The 20,481-nt window shown below is 30.9% G+C and overlaps 1 protein-coding gene across 1 annotated transcript; it reads left to right on the plus strand.

Annotated features, from left to right (window-relative positions):
- Positions 1–13,813: 13,813 nt before the first annotated feature.
- LOC7457178 (sugar transport protein 10) lies at positions 13,814–17,988 on the plus strand. Its single transcript, XM_002310611.4, has 4 exons — positions 13,814–14,054; positions 14,159–14,481; positions 16,672–17,301; positions 17,415–17,988. Exons 1-4 carry the CDS (start codon positions 13,919–13,921, stop codon positions 17,862–17,864), a joined length of 1,539 nt encoding a protein of 512 aa, XP_002310647.2. The 5' UTR covers positions 13,814–13,918; the 3' UTR covers positions 17,865–17,988.
- The last annotated feature ends 2,493 nt before the right edge of the window (positions 17,989–20,481 follow it).

Raw genomic sequence — 20,481 nt, forward strand, 5'->3', positions numbered from 1 at the left:
TTATTATCAGGGGACGAAGGGGATGAAGATTCACTGCAAGTTAATTAGCATTTTCTGGGTTCTTTGTTTATTGTTCTGTTTACGTTTCTGAAGGGGAGAGAGTGTAAGATTAGGATTGCTAATTAACGGTTGAGATTGTAAAAGTAAAATACCTTATCAACGGTCTGTGTAATTTTAGCTTTATATTAAAATTTAAATATTTTTTTTAATCAGCAACGGATAGTCCGTTGCAGATTCTATATTGTCTTTAGCAACGGATTTTCCATTGTTAAAGCCTGTTGCTAATATTAAAAAAATAATAAATATGCAATCCGTTGCAAATCTGTTGCTGAATTTAGCAACGGAATTATCCGTTGCTAAAATCAGATGCTAATAGTCCCCTTTTTTAGTAGTGTATTATGTATTCTCAATATTAGAGAATAATATAAATCATATCATGCGATCTCACCTAACAGTTTAAGCTATTGGATTGAGATGGTTCTTTGACATGGTATCAGAGCCTTTATGACTAAGCGGTCACGAATTCCAATCTCACCATCTCTATTTATTTGATAAAAATTAAGTACAAGGTAATATAGGCATGTGCAAGTTTCAAGCCCAAAGGGCTTTCACTTGAGGAGGTGTGTTAGAGAATAACATAAATCATATATTGGGACCTCACCTAACAACTTAAGCTTTTGGGTTAAATTGGTTCGTTAACACTCAAATGAGAGAAAGTTTTGATGGACTTACTTAGATTACAATACTTTAAACATGTATATTTATACTAATTTATAAAAATTAAAAGATTTACAAAGATAAACACATTTTTAATAGTTATACATATACCCAAGAGACACTTGGAAGAACAAAAAACACTTTAACTTCAAAATTAATTCTAACACTCCCCTTTAATTTTGAAAGTCTCATAGATCTTGAAAATTAGATTGTGTTTAGAAATCATCTTATTATGATTATTGCACCATTCTCATCTTTTGTTGATAATAAAAAAATTAAATGTCTTGTCATGGCTACTCGACAATTTCTCATTTCCTCCAAGAAGAGTTTCTTTTTTTTTTTTATGTGTGGTCTCTCTTGTACCACATTATCCCTTGTCTTTATTACCACTTTGTTAACCCAAGAAAGAAAAACAACAGATTATTGAGTTATTGTTGCAAAGCTCACATAAGAAGAATCTGTTATTGTTGAACTTATCTTTTTTATTTTAGCAATTGTATTTGCTTAAACATCGAACACTTGAACATAAGTGGTGCTTTTAGACCCATTTTAGAACATAATAAAATGAAAAAGCCAAATCCTAATTTATTATCTACTATCATTTTGAGTCCAACACCCATACTTTAAAAGTGAGGACTAGGCCTTATTGTCGAGTTTAGATCTCAAATCACCATCTTAAATCTTAGTAGTCTATCTTTGAAAATAAAAGCACATATATTAGTTTAAGGAAATTCTTAGCTAGTAAGTACAATAGTTATATTTTTATCATTAAAAACAAACATGAATCAACTTATCTTATATAGTATATTTTATAATAAATTTAATCTTTCTTTTATTATAATCAATCATTTACCTAGAACCTCTGAAAACTAGTTAGGATTTTTAATTATCATAAAATTAAATGACAATTTGTTTTTTGAATTGTTTTTACATATAGTTCGTAGAGATATCTCTATAACAATATGTTCATGTGGCAGCTATATAACTTTTGATGATATGTAATCAATATGTTATATTGGCCATGGTTGACCACTTTTTGTTTAACCGATATATACTAATACGACTATAGTTTATTCTCATATAGTTGTCAGCCATTCTTTAGCACCTTATATTTAGTATCAAATTTGCACTCAAGTGGTAACAAGGATGCCATTAACCAAATAATGTTGAACTTACCAGAATGATTTAGTAGTTACGAAATGATGTTGTTACATATAGGTGATTTCATATTTATATGAATCACAAATTAAAACAATAGGAAAAAACATTTATTTCCTCATTAGTAAAGGTTAATTGTCATAGAATTAGATTTTTTACTTGTTTACATCTATGCTACGAGTATTGGGTAGCTTGCACAAGTTTTTCCTTAGGAAAGAAATTCTTTTTTTTTTCCATTGATTTTATGCTTTTGTGCCTTATCTTCACAAGTCTTTTCTTTTACTTTGTTTTTATGTTTTGTCTTAGCCAATTCAATTTAATGGTTGCTTACACTACCAGATATTCGCTTAAAACCAACAGAATTACCGACAGACACTTTTCCGTGTGTAATTTGGTCGATATCTACCGATGGAAGACTTCGGTCGATATATTCTGAATTTGCAGATGAATTATGTATGTCGGCATTTCACAGAGAGCTTAACTGGAAATGCCACAATCACCAACGACTTTGCGGACGACTTTCGTTCGTCGGCATTTCACAGAGAGTGGTGGAAATGTCATAATCACTGACGACTTTGCAAACAGATACAGTCCGTCGGCATTTATCGGCAGTTCATAATCATTGACCAAATCACCGACGAACGGTGTGAATTCCAAAGGGCGGGGTATTAAATGCATCTCTGACCGCGTGTAGTTGCCGACGGAATTACCCATGGACTACGAAAAATATGGAGGGTAATTAAAAATTCTGGTGCGAAATTCAAAATTTACCGATGAATTTTCAAAACATCACCGACGAAATAATTAAAATTAATATTATTTAAATGTCCGTCGGTTATTCCATTGGAAAAACTACGTTATAAATCCCAGCGACTGCCCCTTCAGTTCATTTTTCATCTGCTCCGTTATCAATCTTTCATTTTTGTTTTTTTTCCTCTCATCTCCTTCAAATCTTTTGTTTGTTTAGCTTGCAATCTCTACTTGAATCTTCAGCAAATTAAAAGGTATGTATTTCCTCTACTTCATTTTACTTCAAGATTTTTTTTTCTTTGTTTTAGCTATTGTTATTTTTGTTATGTTTTTTGTTTTGGTGTATTTTTATCATGTAGATAAAGTCTTGAAATAAACACATTATTAAGGTAAGCATTTTTCATTCCTAAAGTCTATAGTTTTTTTTTTTATTTATTCAATATATTTTATTGTTTGTATTGCCATAATAATTGAATACTTTGTTAAATTTTAATTGTTATTGTGGAATTTACCTTGTAATTAGTAATTGAATATGTAGGAATAAATTTAATTATTTTCTCTCAATTTTACTCTATTATTGCATGATATGTGTTTAATTATTTCCATTAATTTTAATTGTTAGTCTATAGTTTTTTTAATTTATTCAATATATTTTATTGTTTGTATTGTCATAATAATTGAATACTTTGTTGAATTTTAATTTTTATTGTTGAATTTACCTTGTAATTAGTAATTGAATATGTAGGAATAAATTTAATTATTTTCTCTCAATTTTACTCTATTATTGCATGATATGTGTTTAATTATTTCCATTAATTTTAATTGTTAGTCTATAGTTTTTTTTTAATTTATTCAATATATTTTATTGTTTGTATTGCGATAATAATTGAATACTTTGTTGAATTTTAATTGTTATTATTGAATTTACCTTGTAATTAGTAATTGAATATGTAGGAAAAAAATTTAATTATTTGCTCTCAATTTTACTCTATTATTGCATGATATGTGTTTAATTATTTCCATTAATTTTAATTGTTATTTGTATAGATGTTAGGTTATATACAAGATTTTTGAATGGGGTCAATTGGTTGTGGCTATTGTCAATATTTGCAGGTTTGAAAACTTTGAGTTGTCTCCAGTATAGGGGAGGTGCTGCCGAATTGTTTTTTAGTCATCGAATTTAATTATATAATTATTCGTATAAAATTGTGTAGAACGAAATCAACATCTCGTCGCTTACATAGGATCGCAGCTAGTTCTTCTAGCAGCGAGGATGACATGTCCTTAGGTTCCCATCAAGAAGAGGCATTTGCACCGTCTACCAATGCTGCCTCTTCCAGCGCAGTTTCACAGCGCAGAGGCGAGATGCCTTCACAGCGGAATCAATTCACCCGCAATACGAGGCACGGTGGAAGGACGACCTTTCAATGTAAGTTTGTTTCGGTTTTAGTTTTTTTTAATTATAACATAATTTATGAACAACTAATCAATATTTCATTACTTTAATTTATTTTTAGGTTCACAAACATTGAGGCCGCCCGAGTAATATCATCGACGTTTAAATCATCGATGGAGATTTTATTATTTCAATAGAGTCAGATATCCAGACATCCTGAATGGATACCTCAAATCGATGCATGGTTTGACAGATTTGAGGTTGGTGTTAATTTCTAATTTCTAGCTTATTTTTAATAAATTATTAATATAATTGTAAATAAATTATTATTTTTATTTAAAATTAATTATTTATACACAAGACAAATTCACCTAGGACAGTGCACATGACACTGTTGTGAGGAGGATATGGGAAAATCATGTGGCAACTAGGTAACATCGAAAACAATACAATATTTTTTTAAAAAAAAATTGTGTTTTAAAATCTAATTTCTCACTATGGAAGTAGGTTGCGTGATTTTTTGTATGAAGCACAAAAGAAGGCAAAAAAAAAATGCAAGAGATAACGGTCTCCAAGGTTTGGAGGGATTTCAAACCGCTATACATCCCAGCCAATTCATGGTTCGGTGGCAACGCACACCGGTGGCTCTCTTCTGTTTGCTGCACATGCAAAACAGATGGTAAGATTAATTTAAATGAAACATATCTTTAAATACTTTGTTGTTAATTAATTAATTTTTTTTCCTTAAAGGCTACGTCTCTTGGACGTGAGCCGAGCCCAATGGAGTTGTTTGTTGAGATGCATGTGCGGAGTCAAGATCGTCAAAAGGGGGTGCAACAGTTCGTTAACAACCGCGCTCAACACTTTGTGGTATGTTCGTTCAACCATTTTATTTTGTAAGTTATTGTTTTTATTGAATTGAATATGATGATTTCTTTTTTCATTTTCAGGAGACCTATAATAGCCGGTTGAGGGAGAGATATGGGACGATCCTTCGACCCATCCGGATTTCGATCCAGATTTGTGGATGGAGGTAGGATTGTCAAGTGAACTCGATAAAAATCAGGTATACGAGCTCTCCAACACTACAGCCGAGAACTTGCGGGCGGCCCGTAGTGTCTCAACCGTTGGGAGCTCCCAATATAAGGAGTTCATGGCCTTGCAGCAACACACGGCTCTTCTCATCGAAAAATATGAGCAACTATCGGCGAATTATGAGCAACACACAGCTCATCTCACCGAGAAATATGAGCAAGTCTCGGCAAATTATGAACAACTTTGCCAAATGGTCATGAACATGACATCACAAAGTAGTGATACATGTGCTCCCTTTTTTGGCCGTATAATAACCAGCCTCTTCCTCCTCCTCCAGCTCCGCCATTGTGCTAATTTAATATTTTTTGGAAACACATTCAATTTGTAATGAATATTATTTAACTTTATTTTTTATGTTTAATAAAATTTATTTGCATAATTGGTTTTTTTACTATTAATTTATATAATTTTATATTATTTATTCTAAATAATGTTTTTAAAAAAATTTAAAAATACCATCGATGGATTTACAGACGGAATGTATCCGTCAGCATTTCACAGAGAATTAAAAAATATTACTGGAAATGCCACAATCACCGATGGTTTCACTGGCGGATACTGTCCGTCGGCATTTTACCAAGAGCTGCAACATATTTACTGGATATGCCACTATTACCGACGAAATAAATTCGTCGGTATATTTCGAGTGAGAATTTTTTTTTTGCGCGCAATTTCCGTTTGTAAAACCATCGGTAATATTTCTTTTACTGACTGACTTCGCGACGGAATGTGGTATTACCGATGAAAGATATGCGGACGAACACTTTTCGTTGGTGATTTAGTCGGTAAAAAAATTACCGACGAAGTCTGAATCTCTTACCGACAGTTTCTGTCCGTCGATAAATCTGTGAAATCTTGTAGTGTTATTGCGGTTACAAAGAGTGTGAAAGGTTTGAAGTTCACTTCAATCCTATGTTGCAAGGCTAAGAAAGTCCTCAAAGAAAAATAGGCAATGCATTTTGTAACTTCATGATTCTTCCATTATAATCTAAGACTGCTTAAGATATTTGTATGATGATTTTGATTTAATGTAGTTCTATTAAATATCCATTAATAAATAAGAAAAAAATATTTATTGTGAAGTTTTCTTCTATATCAAGACATTAATGGAAGTGACTTGTGAAGAATAAGAATATCTTGCCCAAGTAGAACTGTGGAGGTTGGTTAGAAAGGAAAGTAGATCAACTTACAAGTTATGTAAAGAGGTACATGAAATTTGGTACAAGTTATGTAATGGATTTTATTTCAATATTATGAGCAATGAAAACTATATATATCTTCACTCATTAAAGAAAATACATCTTCACTCATTAAAGAAAAAAATTTCTGAATTCATTTATAGCATATTTGAAACTTACTAATTGAATTCAATTCAGAAGTTTTAATCAAATCTCATTGAAAGAATTTTAAATGTTAAAAATTAAATTTCAAATAGAATTAATCTCTAAAAATAATACAAAAGTAAGTCAAAAATCAACTATTATTGTTCACTATACTAAATAGGAGAATTAACATTAAAAATAGCTTTCTAAAATACTCATCTATCCATCTCTTTTTTTAGAGACCTTTAAAGGAATAATATAAAGGTGATGAGAGTAATATAGAAAACAAAATAAATTGCATTCTATCATTTTCAAATATGTTAAATCAACTTATTTATCACTTATATTTAAATTAAACACTATAGTCAACTTCAATTTAATTTTTTCTTATTTTATCAATTGATTATAATCACTACATTGAACATTTGGGTCACACTCAATAATTTTGCGTTATTTGAATTACAAATAAGTTCGCTTTTAAGGATAAATGAATATTAAGTTATATACTATGTTTTAAAATGAATTAATTTTGTTTTTAGGTATTTATGTTTGAGAGTTTGTTATTTTCTCTTAGAAGATACTTCACAACAAGTTTTATTATTTGAATTTTTTGTAAATTGTTTGTCTAAAATCTTTCTTCGAATTTTGATTTTGAATTTAAAATTTGTTATCATATAACTTCATTCTAAGTAATTGTTATAACTCTTAGAAAATATTTAAAGCACTTCATTATACTAATGATCATTAAATTATTTATTTTTAAAATAAGATTTAAAAATATGAATAATTTTAATATTTTACTATCATAATTTGATTTGATATAATCCAGAACTAAAATAATGGTAATATAAAAATAGATTACAATCATAAACTATTTTACAAGTTAGAGAAATTGAATATTCAGAAAAATCATTATGAAAAGTCTTTTTAAGAAAACAAAACAAAGAAAAGAAAAATAAATTAATTGATAATTTGTTAGTTATATAAAGAGGGTAATAAAAATAGCATTAGATCATTTACTTATGTTACGTTGCAGATTGGATCATGTTTTTTATTTTAATGTTAAAAAAATATCCAAGCACTGATAACGTATTTTCAAAAAGAAAAACAAATTGTGCAGAGATTAACTCGATATGACCTAGTCAACTTGAAAAGTTCAAAGGCAACCTGAACAATTAAAAAAAAAATTAATTTGATTAAAACAAATTTCAAGACGACAATTTAAAAAAACAATATTGAGACAACAATTTAGATAAATCTAGGTCAACCCATTTTAACATGTAAAACTCGTAAACTAACTCGTAAAATCATGATAACCTCATAAAAAGTATATAAAAAAAAATATTGAAGCTCAATTCTCAATCATTTCAATATTTAAGAATAAAATTGAAAAACAAATCAATTAGAAAAAGATTCAAGTCAACTTGAGTTAACCTGTTTACCTGTTTAACCTTGATCATGAGACCGGAATAACTCAGTAGAAGATTAAAAAATAAAAAGGGGTGAGACTGAAAATAAAATTGTAATTTCATGGCTTATTTAAAATAATAATAATAATAATAATAATAGAGACCAAATATAAAGGGGAAATAAATTGCATAGGGCTGGTTTGATTTTTTAAAGGGGCTGACATGAAATTCAAGGTGGGGAGAGAAAAAAAAGTTATCGACACTAATCCCGATGCGTGTTTGTGGCATGGATCATTCCATTATGTCGTAGGCATCAAGACGTTTCAAACGTCGCCCTGGAAGATGATGTTTGGTGGCTGGACGACCCCGCACGCGTTGCCAGGACAGTGAGGGGGCCGTCCATAAGCTAGCTCATGTGTAGTTTTTTTAATTATATTTAATTAATGTAAATTACAATAATGCCCCAATCACCCTTGGAATTTACAATAAAAACCAAAGTAAAATGACAAAAAAACCCTTGGGTGAGTGTTATGTTGTTATTGTCTTTAAAGGCATCAAAGTAATTACACTATTCTAAAAAAAAATAAAAATATCCCTAGGTAATAAGCATTATATTATTTTATTCTAAGGTTAAATTAGTAATTTTGCTATATATAAAAAAGAAAGAAAGAAATGATCAATCTAATCTCATATAATTTATAAAAGATAATTATGTTATAGTAAAAAGATTATCTTGGCTTCGATGCCTAATTCAAAAGCTTTTTTTTTTTAGGGCAATTTTATAATTATATTATTACAATAAATAGTATTATGAGTCTTAATGCACAATTACTTCTCAAGAATAATTATTTTTTAAAAAAATTAAATTAACCTAATAAGTTAAGAAACAATATTGAAATTTAAATGGACTACTGTTAAAAATAAAATGTTATTAATAAATCAGTTATTTTGATTTGTAGATAATAAGTATTATTTAAAATTTTATATTAACTTATAAAATTAAAAATCCCAAAATGTTTCAAGAACTTTTTTGGTATGTTATTCTTTCCCAAAATGTTTTTGAAAAAAAATATTATTTTACAAAAATGTCCCAAAATTGTTTCACCAAAAAAATAACAGGCAATCTCTGACACCATTTTTATCCATGTGCTTAGCTCACAAGTGAGAAAGCACACAGAGTTCATGCATTAATGTTTCAGATTAAAAAAAGAAATGCATTAATGTTTTTATTTGGATGAATGGATGCCACTTGTCTTTTAAATGGAAATGGAAGTTACAGCTCTTGCCCGGTAAATTCGACAGCTGTTTTTTTCTCCTTTTCTTTTTTTTCTTTAAAATTATAAATAAAATACGCAATAGCAATTACAAGTATTTCCTTTTGAAGTTGGAGGAAATCAAGCAATTATAGATACAATACAATATGCATTTCAAGGTTCCCTAAAAATACCCAAAATAATCCAAGGTAAAAATATTATAGTTTCTTTTGTAAAGGAGAACATATTGTTTTGTTTTTCAAAAAAAAAACAAAATTACTGTTTAGGAGCCAAAATTAGGTCCAAGAAAAGATTTTGACTAATCAATTTTTTTAAAAAAAAGCATATAAATTAATTTTATTTATTTATTGTTTTTTAATCTCTTTATTCAAATTAATAATTGAACTAATGACTTGGATCAAAATTTTATTTTTCTTAGCATTTTTTTAAGTTGAAAAAACTTTTGTCTGGCCCGCAGTGGAACGCGGACCACTAATCTACTTAATAACTATAATAATTATCAGTTTAAATAGATAGGATTTCCTAGGAGGTTAGTTGTAGTCAATTTAAGTCTTAATAGCATTTTTTAATTTAATAAGATAATTATGAATTATGAATAAAATTTCAAGAATAAAATGATAATAATAAATCAATTATTTTGATAACTAAAAATTTTGAAAGAAAAAATTAAAAGGAAACTAATGAAAAAAATAGATAAATATTATGAAAATTAAGTCATGTTTATACTTGACATTGGGAACAAATGAAATGGCTACTCCTTTTAGGATCAATATTAGTATATTGGCTCGCGCTCAGTAGCGGGTCAATATCAATTTTAAAAAAAAATATAAAAAAAATATTAAGATTATATAGAATGTTTTAAGCGTCTTGGGTCTGGTATGACAGATCTAAGAGCATTGGGTCTGGCAATCATGCCAACCCGAGCAACTTGGTGAGTTTTGTAGCCGAAAAATAGGAGTTTGTCAACTTTCTCTCCCCTTCATTGTAATCCATTAACTCTCTCGCCTCTCTCAAACTCATAAACTTAAATGAAAGAAAAATAGAGTTTTGGACCTAATTATATAATTTCAATACTGCAACAAAAAAAATAAACAAAAATCCCAAGATGATATATTTTTTTAAAAAATATAGCGACGACAACATATTGGATTGATTTAGATTTTGTGGCCCAACCCATCAAAACCACGATATGGATCATGGACTCCAAAAATTTTAACTTTTTTAGACTATTTTTTATTTAATTATATAATACGTAAGCCAAGCGATGGACTAAACTTTGTTTAAAAACTTCGTTCTTTCTAAAATATTTTTTGTTTAATTATACAACAAAAAAATAGATGTTTGTAAAATTAAGTAAGTATTGAAACGTTTGTTTCAAACCATGAAAAACCTAAAAATATCAAACCAAAACATATTACATTGATTAATTCAAAACAAATAAAATATTAAATGTTGAAAATAAGAAAAAATTAGCAAGAAAAATAAATAAAGGTGAAAAAAATCAAATAAATAAATAAAAAACTAAAAGCACTTGTTGTTTGTTGTTACAGATCCCGGCCACAAAAGGTGGCCAGAAAATCGAGTAGTTAGCCCTTAGGTGTAAAATAACTATTATTTTCAGCTAAAAACACTTAAAAGCACACCATAAAGTAGGGCTGAGCATTTTCGGTTCAATTCGGTTTTGAACCAAAATAAACAACCAAACCGAATTTATTTTTTTTAATTTTTTTAACTGAACCGAAAACCGGTTCAAATCAATTAATTTTGGTTCGGTTCGGTTCGGTTTTTTCCCTTCCAAACCGGTTCAAACAGAAATTATTCCAACTTATTCACAGTCCCAAAAAAATCCCCACGTCGAAGAAGGCAACTAAAAATCTTCCTTGTTTGGGCATTTTGATGCTCTGTGCCTCAACCGGCCACAATTAAAATAAGAGCCTCCAAATCCAAAGCTTCTGCTACGCATAATAAAAAAAAGATGTCATGTTTGTTGGTGAAACTTGTATGAACAAATATGTCCAAACCCTCAGCCACATAAGCCAGCAAAAGATAAGAAATACAATAGGGAAAAAAAGGGGGGAATGAAAAGAAAAAAATCCACCACTGGGCACTTGCCCACATCATGCATGCACCCCATAAAGCCTGTAACTTTAGGTTTATAGAGAGTAAAGGGAGGGGAGAAAAATCAAAGCAAAGCAGAGAGTAAAGGGAGAGATATGCAGAGAGCAAAGGGAAAGGGGAGAGATATGCAGAGAGGAAAGGGGAGAGGGGGGCTGATGGCTGAATGTTACTTTAGGGTTAGAAAAAATTCTATTTATACTTGCTTTTTTTTAAGTGCTGGCTGGTTGAACCGGTTCGGTTCGGTTCGGTTCAATTGGTTTCAGACTTTAGAAACCGAAACCGAACCGAACCAGAAATTCTTTGTGATTTTTAATTGGTTAATTCGATTTTTTTTTGTTATTTTTTTCCGGTTTTCTCTGTTTAATCGGTTTTTTTTGCTCACCCCTACCATAGAGACCTTAAAAACATGTTTCTGGTAAAATAAATCACCATTTAATCAGTTAGAAAAAAAAAAAAACTCAACTCAAGTAAAAATAAAATTTGAAGTCCGATCTACTTTTTGTGCTAGATAGATGGAAAAGAAATATAAATAGAACTCCTATGAGTAAATGGAACCCATTGATACCAATAATTATGAGTTTTGTAGCTGAAAAATATGTGTTTGTCAACCTTTTCTCCCCTTCATTGTAATTCAGTGACTTTTTCTTCTCCCTCAAACTCAGAAACTTAAATGAAAGAAAAACAAAGTTTTGGACCTAATCACATAATTTCAATACTATATGTACCAAAAATTATTTTTGACGTACCTAAAGGAAAGAAATTTGGAAAAGGAGCCGACATTTTGTTTTTTTTTTAAAGGACCTTTAAATATTTTACTAATATAATTTTGATCCTCTAATTTTCAATCCTTTTATGACAATAAAATTGGATCTCTTTTATGTACACGAGCATGAAAAAAATGGTGTGATTAGTTTTAGTGATCGAGATAATCACATGAAAGGTAGATAAAAAAATATCAATTTCAAATATCAAATAACACAATATTAAAGAATCTAATTGAAAAGAAAGGAAAAAAATAAGATGATTGAAGGGTGGAAAAAAGAAAAGGTGATACCTATTTTCATAAAAAATAAAGGCATGGTATTTTTTTCTTCAACTTTAGTCCCCTCACTTTTAATTTCTTGTAAGCAACTAAATTGAAATTTTTTCCATGAAATTAAGCACTTAGCAACCATAAAAAAGACAAATAAAAATAAATTATCAATCTTAAATTTCAATTAATACAACATTAAAAAAATTAAAAAAAAATCTATAACAGAAAAAAAACTAAAACAAAAAAAATATAAAACATTATTTTAATCAACAATAAATGCTCATAATCCACAATAAATGGTAATGGTCTCACAATTCACAGTAATCCACTCTTGATTACTGTTTTTTTTTTTTTTTGTATAATAGATATTTGAGAAAAAAACGAGACCACGTAATTTTGGGGGCGAGTCGCGTAATTAATTCAAGCGATAATCTATAATTAAGTTACAGTTTGGTCTCATTAATTAATTAGTATTTCACATAATCTTTTTATAGAATATGGAGGTTTCGAGAAGAGAAGAAAAAATATAAAAGTTGAATAGAATTGATGATTTTTTAGAGATGGTAACCTGTACTATAAGATAATACTATATGGCATATTAATTAATGGGACCATGTAGTAACTTATAATAAATTAATTATGCCAAGCTGATGTGTATTATTCAACAAATTATTTTGTAAATATTTAATTATATTGAATAGATATTTAGATGGTAGATGTGTGAATACATCTTTATTTGATATTTTAATCTATCATCTGACAAAACAAATAATGGTATAGTTTATATTATTATTTTCATAATTTGAGAATAATTTAGAATTTAAATTGAATGCCATCTAGAACTTTTATTTTATTTTAAATAAATTTAATTAAAAATTAAATATGTTGAATACGTGTGTTTAGATGAATAAATATGTGAATATATTCATGGCTAAGTTTCTATATGATATTACTCAATAAATTAATAATATTAGTCAATTATATTTAAAATATTATTATCAGTTATTTCTATATATATATATATATATATATATATATATATATATATATATATATTAATGGGATTGTATCTTATCCTTTGTAAAAAAAGAAGAGTAAATTAAGCTGATCCTCATAATAAATCCCATAAATCCAATAATTAAAAAATATTGGGAAGTAAAAATCTTACAGGACGATCATTGGCATTATTACTCATGAAAGAAAAAGAGCACGTATATCTGGACCCTGATCTGCTCGATTCCAGCCGTTGATAAAGTCAACTTCGATTTTATCCTGTGTGCAAATTCTGTAACTTCCATTACCATTAAAAGCATGGTCTGGACCTTAAATTTCTTCCTCCTTAATTAATATTATTTTTTATCTATATATATACTAAATAACATTAATTTCCTATTTTGTCCATTCTGTATTATCCAATATTTGACAGTATTAATTAATTATTTTCATCTCAAGAGTCAGAAAGGAAATCTCTCAATATCAATCCAATCTCTCAAATTTGGAAACCACATATATGTCCACGCATGCTGGCCTTAAATGGAATCATTTCACGAAAGCTATCCCTTATGCTATCCAGACAATAGCATAAATAAGAGAAGAACAGACCTACTTCTCAATATTTTGAGGTATTGCTTTTGCCTTTTGAAAATATGGCAGGAGGAGGTTTTGCGGCGGCTCAAGGTGACGGGAGAAAATACGAAGGTGGTGTCACTGCTTTTGTGGTCATCACTTGTCTGGTGGCAGCCATGGGGGGGCTCATGTTTGGCTATGATATTGGCATCTCAGGTGAACAAAAGATCTTGAGTCTTGATGCAGTAAGAATGATTTTCATGAATATACATATTTTGTGTTGATTTGATGATGATCGTTGGCTCTGTAACATCTTGTAGGAGGGGTAACAGCGATGGATTCATTCCTTAAACCATTTTTCCCCCATGTGTACAAGAAACAGCATGGAAATCATGAGGAAAATATGTACTGCAAATTTGATGATCATGTGCTAACGATGTTCACATCTTCCCTCTATCTTGCGGCCTTGATAGCTTCCTTCTTTGCCTCTGCAACAACGAGGAGATTTGGTCGTAAGATGTCTATGATGTTTGGAGGCCTGGTTTTCCTTGGCGGAGCTATTCTTAATGGTGCTGCTGTCAATGTTGCGATGCTTATTGTTGGTCGTTTGATGCTTGGTGTGGGTGTTGGATTTGCTAATCAGGTATGATTTTTATTTTTTTTTGTTTCTTATAGATAGATTTTGAATATGTTAGGCTAAATTATACTTTCTTTAAAGAACCATTAGTCTCTAATTTTCACTTACCTCGGAATTTAACATTCAGTCCAGAAACTAGTGGCACAGAATTGTAATAATACTTCGGCCCAGTGTTATCCAAACTGAACCAGAGACCTCAGTTTCCCAGGAAAGGTGACGGGTCATATGTTCATCATAAATAAATTGTACAGAATTCTCTTGAACTAGATCTATGGTTTGACCGACAGCCTTTTGACCAAGTTATACACACACACACTATCTAGCTTCCAAAAATTCTGGGATTTTTTTCTAAAATTAGATTGGATTTTTCCTAATTTCTGTGCAAAATTTTAGCTTCAAATACTAAAAAAATAAATTTTTTGCTACACTCGGACTTGTCATTCAAAAACCACTTCAAACCAGGTTTTATTAGGTTAAAAACTTAAGTTGTCTTATTTAAAAAACAAACCAATTTAATGATTGGTTCACTAATTAGATCATCTGCTCCGATTTGGTTCTGATAACATTGCTTTTGACCAATAATTTAGAGAATCCTATTTTTTTTTTTCCCGTAAAAAATGATGTTCAGGTGTTACAAGCATGTTTTTTTTTTAAAAAGAAAAATGTGCTCTTGGATCATAAACCCATTTGGATCGAATAAACTTACTTTATTTTAACTAGATAAAAAAAAATAAAAAACCACTGTAGATGATCAAATTTACAAAGAAAAGCAATTAAAAACTAGGAGGAAAAACAAATTTTTTTTTTCAAAAAGAGACAAATGATGTATCTCAATTTACAACCTATTAAATACAAAAGAACAAAATGGGGTAAGAAAAAACATAAAAAAACATGGTCCTAGTCAATCCGAGTTATCATGATAAACATGTAACCTTGTTAATCAAGGTCAAGCCAACTCAGGATCATCACGCCAAACTTGCAGCCCAGATTATAATATTGAAATAACCCGATAAAAAATAAAAAGAACTATAAAGACCTTTTTTAAATAAAAAAACTAGAGCCGAAGTAAATTTAACTTTTTAAATTTGTGACCCAAGTAATTAGAGCTGAAGCACCCTATCTGAAAAAACTATAAAGTTCAATTCTAAATCGATTAAATATTGAATGATCGTTAAAATTAAAAAAATAATTTTAATTATACAAAAAGATTCAAGAAAAAATAGCAATTAAAAAAATAATGATCAAAATAAATTTTATATTTGATTGAAGGGTGAAACTAAAAAAGAAAAAATAATATATAAAAAATTAGGATGGAATGATGAAATTTACAAAAATAAAAATTATATAAAAGGGATAAGAACAAAAATTAGAAATCAAAAGAATAAGAAATAAAATTAAAATACCATCACAAAGAGGATCAAACTGTAATTTTTTAAGAAGAAAAAGAAGAAGAAAAAAGGTCTATTGGTGAGAAACTAGACCACCAACACCGACATGTGTCACTCCATATGTGAGAGGTCACAGCGCCACTTCTAATTATGACAAGGTGGAAAGATATTTCTGGATCGTAAGAGGCACTGCATGCGCCCATCAAAGGGTATGGCTGCCCCTGAGCTCACTTAATAATTATGCAAAAATAATTGTGAAAATACCAAAAGCCCCTTGACTTTAGTTTTTTTTTTTTTTTTGCTTTTAAGGGTATTTTTATAGTTTTACTATGCATTTTAATTGTTTGTTTTTTTTATATTTGGTTAAATATCAAACTACCCCTAAGCTGACTTAATAATTACACAAAAACTATTGTGAAAATACCAGAAAGTACTTTGACTTTAGGTTTAATATTTTTTACTTTCAAGGATATTTTCATAATTTTACTGTGCATGTATGTTTTTTTATATTCGATCAAATACTAATTTTTTTAAAATTAAAATTATAATAACAAAAACAAATAATTATAAAAATATAAAAATGGTCACTGATACTTAGATTTAAATTCTTTTACTTTTCAAAGATATTTTATGTTGTTTCATTAGAAAGTAAAAAAAAACTTATTTATTATTGATAAATTTAATAATCACAAATGAATGATGTGAAAAACGTGTGTAACTACACTTTTTTCCAACCAATTATAGCTCTTTTTTATATTATATTATAAATGAGCCACTGTCTTCAATCTGTTTCTATTCGTTTTTGTAGTCTGTTCCGGTTTATCTCTCAGAAATGGCACCGGCGAACCTTAGAGGAGCACTCAATATTGGATTTCAAATGGCAATCACAATTGGTATTTTGGCAGCCAATCTCATCAATTATGGGACTTCCAAGATAAAAGCTGGTTGGGGATGGAGAATTTCTTTAGGCCTTGCAGCAGCCCCGGCAATTCTTTTTACAATCGGCTCTCTCTTTCTACCCGATACCCCCAACTCCATTCTTGAGAGGGGCAACCATGAGAAAGCGAAGAAAATGTTGCAAAAGATTCGAGGCACGAACAATGTCGACGAAGAATTTCAGGATCTTGTTGATGCTAGTATGGCTGCAAAGCAAGTTGAGCACCCATGGAAAAACTTCACAGGCCGAAAATATAGACCTCAATTAATCATTTGCACCTTCATCCCTTTCTTCCAGCAACTTACGGGAATTAATGTCATCATGTTTTATGCACCTGTTCTCTTTAAGACTTTGGGTTTTGGTGACGATGCCTCGCTTATGTCTGCTGTCATAACCGGCGTAGTCAATGTTGTGGCCACAATGGTATCTGTTTATTCCGTTGATAAACTAGGAAGGAAGGCTTTATTTCTTGAAGGTGGCGTGCAAATGATCATATGTCAGGTATACGACAACCTTAATGAAATTACTCCTAGTCAGTCTTAGCACTAGTGTATAAACGACATTAATGTTGACTTTGAGCTCGACTTAGTCGATGATGTTAAACTTGATTGCAGGTTCTTGTTGCAGTTATGATAGGGCGTGCTTTTGGGACAGAAGGGGAGGGAGGGATGTCTAAGAGTGTATCCTCCTTGGTGCTGTTTTTGATATGTGCGTATGTCGCAGCTTTTGCATGGTCTTGGGGTCCTTTGGGATGGCTAGTGCCGAGTGAAATTTGCCCTCTGGAGATCCGATCAGCAGGACAAGCAACCAATGTCTCGGTTAACATGTTCTTCACATTTGTAATTGGCCAATTCTTCCTCTCCATGCTTTGTCACATGAAGTTTGGTCTCTTCTTATTTTTTGGTGGATTTGTTATTATCATGACCATTTTCATATATTATTTTGTGCCTGAGACCAAGAATGTCCCAATTGAAGAAATGAATCAGGTGTGGAAAGAACATGGGTTTTGGAGCAAGTATGTCTCAAACGATGATGTCACTGGCAGGACAAGCAGCCCACCCTAGAGTCCTAGACAACACAATATTTTTGTGTGTGTTATGATGAAGGCAGAATGACAAGACACAAATAGGGGAAAGGACTGTTTTTTTTTTGTTCTTTTTTTTTTTTTGTAAGGCAACTCATTTTATAATTTTCTCAGATTTTTACTGAACTTTCAATAGAAACTGCTTATGCTTAAGCGTATTCATTCGTTTTGGGTATTCCTTTTTTCATGTTTTTTTTTATGTCATGTGTCATAATCTAATTTTAGATTATTCTTTAAAAATCAATTTTTTTTTCAAAATAAAAATCAAAAAATAAAATAAAGCTGGCAATGTGGAGAAAGCAAATCAAGAAGGGCTACAAAAATAGAAAAAATCAAGCTGCAATTTTTGAAGGAAATTCAAAGCCTAATTATACCCATTATGCCCCAAAATAGAGAGAAAATGTAAATTCAATGTTAAATTAAATGATTATTGGATGAATTTGCATAAGTATTAAGACTAAGGACATAATTAAATTTTTAATAGGCCAATTTGATTTAATTATGGGCCAAATTAAATTTTAATTATGTTTAAGAATTAATTTGGGTCCAATTGAAGGATTTAATTAAGTGCAAGGACTTAATTATACTTTAAATGGGTCAAATTAATTTTATTTGGGGCTTAATTGGTGAAAAATTAAGTTTTGGAGCCTAATTTGGGCTTAATTAAGGAGATTGAAATTTTAAGAGACCAAATTTAATTTTTACCAAGTTAATTGATTGAAATTAGGGGCTAAATTGCAAGAAAATTGAAGTTTTGGGGTCAATTAGGGGCTAAATTGAAGAAATTAGCAGCCAAGGGCCAATCTGCAAAAGGCACAAAATTAAGGGGCTTAATTGAAAAACACCGGGGGTGAAATTGAAGAAATTGAAAGTTTAATGGTCAATTAAGGGTTAATTTGCATAAATCCGAGACCAATGACCATATTGTAAACGGCGCGTAACTTTGGAGTTCCAATTGAAGTTCATCAGGGACTTAATTGCATTAAATCCAAAGTTTAGGGTCAATTAGGGGTTCAATTAAAACCAATTGAAAGATAGACTACATTGAAAATCTATTAAAATCCCTAATTCAGTCCAAAACGACGCCGTTTTGCATAAAAAAAAAGTACCAGACGACGCGTCGTCTGGTCACTGTTCATTGTCTTCCCCGTTTTACCCGAAAGAAACAGCATGGGAGCCTACTTTGCAGGTGCATTTAATGCTTGATTTCTCTATAAAATCGAACAAAACTTGCACGAAATGGATCCCCTATAGTTCCTCTACAACCTCATGTGAACGTTTCAGGATGAGTGACAGCACGGCGACACCGGCGACGGCATGAATAGGTCAACTCAAGCAGCCTATTCCTGCAGATTTGACAACTCAGGGAGGCTACTTTGAACCAACGGTTAGGGTCCTTACCAACCAAATCAAGGGCCGAAATTTTACCCCGGTGTAGACGAGATTACCCTCTTCTACCTCCTATAAATAGACTCTCCGTTGATGGCTTGAGAGAGGAGCAAAATTGGGTCCAAATTCGGAGAAAAACCAGCCACCTCCCCTGTTTTTCTTCTTTTTCTGCTGTCTCTCTCTCTCTCTCTCCTTTCTCCTTCTCAGCCGTGCCTTCATCCACCGCCACCATTTTCACCGCCGGCTCGACAACCATCCTCTCCACCACACTTCTCCCTCTCCACTGATGCTTCTCCCTTTTCCTCCACAGCGGCAGTAGCTCATCAGCACCGCCATTTTCGTTTTCTTCCTTCTCCAGCACCGGTAGCAGCAACATCAGCGCCGACCTCCACCTCCACAACTGGTTTTACCACCATAATTTCCATCAACCCAGCTCCTCATCAGTGGCAGAGCAGCCACCGTGACCTTCTCTCTCTTCTCCTTCCAACTTTTCTCTCTCCTCTATAACTTTTTCTTCTTCCTCCCACAGCCGACTCCAGCCACCATCACCTCAGCCGACGCCCCCTGATCCACCGGCCGAACCACCTCATCACGACCGAGACCCCCACGCCAGGCAACTTCCTCCTCCCAGCTTTGCCTCTTTCTTTCTCGTCGTGGCTGCTGCATGCAAAATTCATTTCTGCATGCAGCAAGCCAATTAATTAGCCCTTGGTTTGGGCCGGGCCACAAGTGGCTAGGTCTGGCCCGACCCCCATTTTTTTTGAAAAAAAAACAAAAAAAATCCTTTGAAAAAAATTATAATTTTCTCAAATATTTTTCTACCAATTTTTGTATAATATCGGGTTGTATATTTATACTGTAAAATACAAATCCGGTATTAAAATACCCAGTTTTCTCTGAAATGTTTCAAAAAAATCAAAACATTTTCAAAAAGAAAAAAATATTTCATTGCATATGGCCAAATCCTAAAATTTTTCCAAGCATATTTTTCATTAAAAAAAAATTGCATCTTTTTCATGTTTTAAAAAAAATAAAAAATGGATATCGTAACCAGTTTATGATTATCCATTAGGATTTAACCAACATATCAAAAATATTTTTCCAATTTTTTTTTTAGGATCTAGATGTAGACTTTAATATTTGTGAGGTGTAAAATTACACGATAAAGTACACCCTCGTGTATTAAAGATACAAGGTGTAAAAATTCG

This window comes from Populus trichocarpa, chromosome 7 (genome assembly GCF_000002775.5).
Source record: "Populus trichocarpa isolate Nisqually-1 chromosome 7, P.trichocarpa_v4.1, whole genome shotgun sequence".
NCBI classification, from domain to species: Eukaryota; Viridiplantae; Streptophyta; class Magnoliopsida; order Malpighiales; family Salicaceae; genus Populus; species Populus trichocarpa.